The sequence below is a fragment of the Apaloderma vittatum genome, unplaced genomic scaffold (assembly GCF_000703405.1).
Source record: "Apaloderma vittatum isolate BGI_N311 unplaced genomic scaffold, ASM70340v1 scaffold40226, whole genome shotgun sequence".
NCBI lineage: Eukaryota > Metazoa > Chordata > Aves > Trogoniformes > Trogonidae > Apaloderma > Apaloderma vittatum.
In genome coordinates this window covers 543-5,810 of record NW_009721907.1, presented here as the reverse complement: position 1 = coordinate 5,810, position 5,268 = coordinate 543, and the positions used below count along the sequence as shown (strand labels likewise).

General features: G+C 44.5%; 1 protein-coding gene across 1 annotated transcript in view; it reads right to left on the bottom strand.

Moving 5' to 3' along the window:
* Window positions 1-1,271: 1,271 nt before the first annotated feature.
* SMG8 (SMG8 nonsense mediated mRNA decay factor) overlaps window positions 1,272-5,268 on the bottom strand; it is a gene marked incomplete at its 5' end in the record, with an annotated part of 4,532 nt that continues 535 nt past the window's right edge. The window contains 4 exons of the mRNA XM_009871567.1: window positions 1,272-1,540; window positions 2,659-3,534; window positions 3,947-4,092; window positions 4,625-5,263. Of these exons, the coding sequence (XP_009869869.1) occupies window positions 1,343-1,540; window positions 2,659-3,534; window positions 3,947-4,092; window positions 4,625-5,263 (1,859 nt within the window). The remainder of the gene's footprint in view (window positions 1,541-2,658; window positions 3,535-3,946; window positions 4,093-4,624; window positions 5,264-5,268) is intronic.

Below are 5,268 nucleotides of genomic sequence, written 5' to 3'. Positions count from 1 at the left end.
CTCAGAGCGGCCGGGCCTGCGCCCCCGCGCTGCCCTCCCGGCGCGGCAGCTCCTTTTCAAAACCAGTTCGCAGGTGCGAGCTGTTCCTAGTTCGACGCTTTATTTTGCCATTTCGCTTTCCCTGCCGCGTCTCTCCGGGACGAGCGCTCTCTGCGGCGCGTTTCACGTTCCCGGCTGCGCTCGGTGAGTCTGAACTGAGAGGCCGCGCTGAGGGAACTTGGCCTCTGCCCAGAGGGAGCGTTTCCCCGCCCGGCTGATAAGGGATGGTTCACGCCAAACAGAAACCAGGTCTCAGCTCTGGTGTAATGATTATAGCAGATTGGCAAATTGCATTTGGTATGCATGCTAATTAAAAAAATCAAAATATTCTAGAAATTAAACTAGGTCTCGGAATACAGCCACTATCACCAATACATCCCGTCTGGACAAAGAAGTTGATTGATTTTTTGGCACCCACATCCACGTGCAAAGCTCAGGGGATTCAAGCTACCTTGGTGCAATCCACCTTTTGGGCAGTATAATTACCCAAACTCCCTCAGTCTGAGATTCAAACTGGGCTAAACCCATCCTTTTAGCAACCAAAAGTCTCTTTAATCGCTACAAGTCAAGCTATACAGACAATTAAGCTACAGATGCTTCTACTGAACGAGCTCATACAGTGCCACATTTTCCACAAATTGACCAGCAGGTTTAGTTTCCAAAGAGACGTCATTCCAAAATAGGAAATTATATTGGCCTTTTAACAAAACATGCTCTATGAATACAAATATGCAAATATACTAAAATACTTCAGCTTGATTCAGGTAAGCCCAGCTGCTGGCTGTGGTGTTAATACAAATCAGGACTGCAATGCTGTTTATTTTTTTTTTCAAGAGAAGATCAAAAGACGAACAATTTCTCACGTCGCCATATGAAAAGCATGTACTGTTTGTATACAGCTGGCTTAGAAAAAGAGAAAAGATTCTGCCCATCATTGCCTTGATATGACAAAGGAAACCTGATTTCAGGCAATGCTAATTTTTAATATTCCTAAATATGTATGTAGAAACATAGGATGGGGAAGAGCACTATCATTGAAACATCTAGTAATACAGGCTCAGTATACTGTGATAACCAGTTTTATTTTTCACATATGAAAATTTAATAATCCGAAAATGTACTTGTCTCCGGAATTCCTTTCTCTCCTTTGATATTAGACCTTATTTTCAATCTGTGCTCTGTGAAATACTGTGAGCTTCATTAGATTGCAGTGATAGCTTTTGGGTAACAGACACGAATCAAAATCCATTATTTGGACTGAAGACAGTATTTTTAAACCAAAATTAATCTAGCAGAATAATTCTTATTGTGTAATCGCTTTCAGTATTCCTCGGAGAACTTTGTAACTCATTAATTGTTGGCTTTCTTTGGGAGGAAAGCAGGGTCCACGCTCTGTCACGTATGCGTAAGGAAATCTCAGCACCCAGAGTCCATCAGATGGAAGAGTTATTTCCTGCTTCTCAGGGTAAAATACAGGACAAGGTGGTGGCCCTGGCTGAACCTGAAAGCAAAAGGAAATATGAGCAGATAATCAAACATCATTAGAATTAGAAAAAAAACCAAACTTAAAAGCAAACTGAATCCAAGGAGGTCTCAAGTCTTGCCCACAGCCAGGTTCATCTCCACCTGAGCACATTCCAGGAAACCGCTGTGCCGTCATCGCGAGACATCCACAAATTTCCTATTTTATTACAGTGAAGATGCTGAATTTAAGGCTGCAGATTAGGCCCTACCAAAGAGATGCACAACACAAACACAAGCCATCGCTTCGCAGGCAGTAGTAAATGTTGCATTAGCAGCAGATTTCGACACTGTAGCACAGATATCCCTGAGCTATTACCTCACCCTAATCCAACGTGAATTTTCAAGGGTTTCAGCAACACTTAATAAGGCTCTTGTATAATTCATATTAAAAGATTCAGAACGTCTTATTCACATGAGGAACTGATGTGTGGAACCCACAACACCCAGTGTAACCTATTTTCCAAATGAAAACGCAGCCCTTAGGAATGCAGCTACAGTCTAATGAATAATAAGCACTTATATGCACACAATATTTCATATAGCAGTAATTAAAGGAAGATACACTTGTTCATATTTTACTATCTTAAAAAATAAGAAAGTGTAAGTGGAGCTCTTCTTTTTCTTAATACATGTTTGAAATAGGGAAAAATTTCTCCAAATAACAAAACCGAACACCTTTTCACCTCCTAAATTCAAAGGGTAACTAATAATAATCTCAGCAATGAGTCACTCTTCTCCATGACATTTAAAATGATAAATTCCTTCTTACAGTCACCATTCATCTGTCTTTTAAAAGAAACAATTATTACAGTATGGAATGCTAGTAATTCATCCTTCATAAAATATTTTTTAAAACTTACTTTATACGAAGTATAGAGCTGGCATAAGCCAATCTTGAAGTTTAAAAAAAGCCATAATGGTTTGTTTATAAAACTTTTGGCGACTACTGCCTCAGAGAACTGGACTGAAGTTCCTCTGAGTTTCTTGTAGCATCCCTCTTACACCCTTCGCCCACCACCCTCGTGCCTTCCGGTCCCACAGTTAATGTTGGAAACCTGTTTCTGCAGTTACCGGATTCTCCATTCCATTTCTTACCTGAGGCGTTAACGTGATCTGCAGCGGAGCATCAGGAACCACCACAAAGAGCCTCATGAACTGAGCGTAATGTGGCTTGAGCCCTCGTCCCTGAGTCGACGACAAGATGTACAGCGGCATGTCGGAATTGAGGGCCTTGATGGCAGATTCCTTTGGCCCCCCTCCCATCACTTTCATGACTTTATCAGGCCCTGAACACATGAACCTTCTACCACGGGCATCCTCATATTCGAACCCTACGAATGCTCGAGCTATGTCATCTCTCCGTCTTCCTCTTCCCATCACAACTGCACTTCTTTTTCCAGGAACAGCCTTGTTAGGTGCAGGCCACGAATTGGTATCTAGGTCTCCTTCATCTTCAGTTCTCGTCCTGATGACAATGTCCCAAGGCATTAAATAGTTCGTTCCCGGGATAAAGCCTTGTTGATCTAAGCCTGTGTGGAAGTTATAAGCTTTAGCAGGCCCCAGCTTAACCAGTGACCAACTGGAGAATTTGGGCAGAAGACCTTTGGGGCAATTCGAATGGAGCATCCCAGGGAGGTACTCGACAGTGGATGCCTGGCGATCGACGAGGCTTGGCCTTTTCTCACTTTTGGAATCCCCACTCTGCCCGTGACTTTCTGCATTGTCCCCTCCACCCTGGGCATCAGGCGGGTAAGTGCCCAAGCTGCCTGTCGACTGACCCAGGCTGAGGGCTAAGCTCAGGCCCGTGCTTTCTCCCTGAGTCTGAGGTTCTTTTTCTTTAAGTTTCTCAATCTCGCCTTCTGGAGGGGCAGGGGAAGACTCATCCCGAGCTGGTGCCGGATCAGGTGTGCTTGGCTGAAATACGGGAAAGTTGATGTGCTCCAGTTTCCCACAGCATTTTTCTTCCAGCAGCTAGGAGAAAGAGAACATGGTTAATTTTCCACCTTCCCTCTGAGATGAGGGAATTCAGAATCATAACATTCCACGGCTACAATTAAGATTCAAGAGGTTTGCGCTACGTGAGAACCAAAGCAGTGATGGGAATACAGGCCACAGATGTGATGGATTTAAAATCCACATGAACCAACACCACACCTGAAGTGTAACAAGATGCTCCCGAGCGCATGCACTGGTGAAGACCGGAACTGCCCACTCTCGTCAGCCCACCGTCCGAACAATTTCTGCTCCCAGAAGTATCTTGCCCAAGCAAGGTTTACAAGTTGATAAGGTTAGGAAGAAACTTATTTGTAGTTACTTCAGAACATAGACTTTGTTAATGAAGCAAAAGCACTGCTTGAAGCAAAAATAGAGACCGAACAGTTACCTGGTAAAAGTCGTAATTAGCTGCTTTGATATCAAAAGGGTCATCCCGAGGAGCTTGTTTCCTTCCGCAGTTACAGGCACCAGTGGAACGAGCCCGGCTGTTGTGGTACAGAACTGGAGGATTTCTGTCTGCTTCTGGCTTTTCCCCTAAAAGCCAAATCAATCAAACACTAGATAAATCACTCACTGTTTCTAGAAATTCTTTAATTTTCTTGATCCACTGCTTCCTCCTTACTATATGCCTATGTAAAATTATTCATTAGCAAAGCCAATTTGTCAAGCAACAACTCCCTTTCCCACTTTTATTACAAAGTTCCAGCGTAGGTTATACCACTAAACTAAATCTTCGTTTTCACAACCTCTTCCTAAAAGGCACAAATAGTTCTTCTGCCTGCAACAGATGTTTATCAGACAGTTTCTATTTCTTTATTGACATCAACCAAGTTACTAAAAAATAAAAGGGAGGAGGCACTGATACTTCCCAGAGAACTTTTGTTCTCTTACATATCTGTTGTCAGAAGGACTCCAGTGTAATGCTTCTAATTAGCAAGATGGGATCAGTTACTACTGAAATCGAAGTTACCAGTAACAGACTCGCTCCTAAACACTACTCAACATAAAGGAAACCCGCACAACAGAAATCAAACCACGAAACCCCATTACAAGGGAGCTTCTTTACCTGCTTTTGGGAGCAGATGGAACTTGTGCACGCAGTGCTGGTCGGTTAAACTTCGCTCTTCGCAGAGCTGATGCCCGTTGCTCCAGAACTTGTAGCAGTCCTCGTTGAGCTGCATGGCGTACTTATGAAAGGCCGGGCCGCGGGCGTGCTGGCTGTACACACGCAAGGCCTGCGCCAGCTGGTTCTTATGGACCGTCATGGTGTAGTTGTGGGGCAGGTTGGATTGGTAAGCGCTGTGGGCCATGGGGAGAGCTTTCTGGCAACGGTTTTCTGAGAATTTGGTGTCTATATCTAAGTAGCCTTCCAAGACTTTGATGCTGCTCATGATTTTTGAGCTCAGTTCCCCAGTGAGGGAGGTCGGGTCATCATCTTTGCCTTCAATGGTCACTTCATACAGTTTTAAAGCTGCAGCAACCCACTTCTGGTAGGTCGGGAGCTCGAAGTGAGAGGGCTGCGGGTTCCTCCCCACGCTGTCATCAAAACCCTTTTTGCTGAGCACCAGCTCCACGTGCTGCCACAAGAACTCCTTGAGGGTGCAGTCCACAAGCTGTCCAGAGGAGCTGGAGCTGCTGCTGCTGCTCTCTGCGTGGAAGGGCAGCTGCTGCCTGCCGAGTCGGATCATCTGACACCTTCTGGGTCCCGAC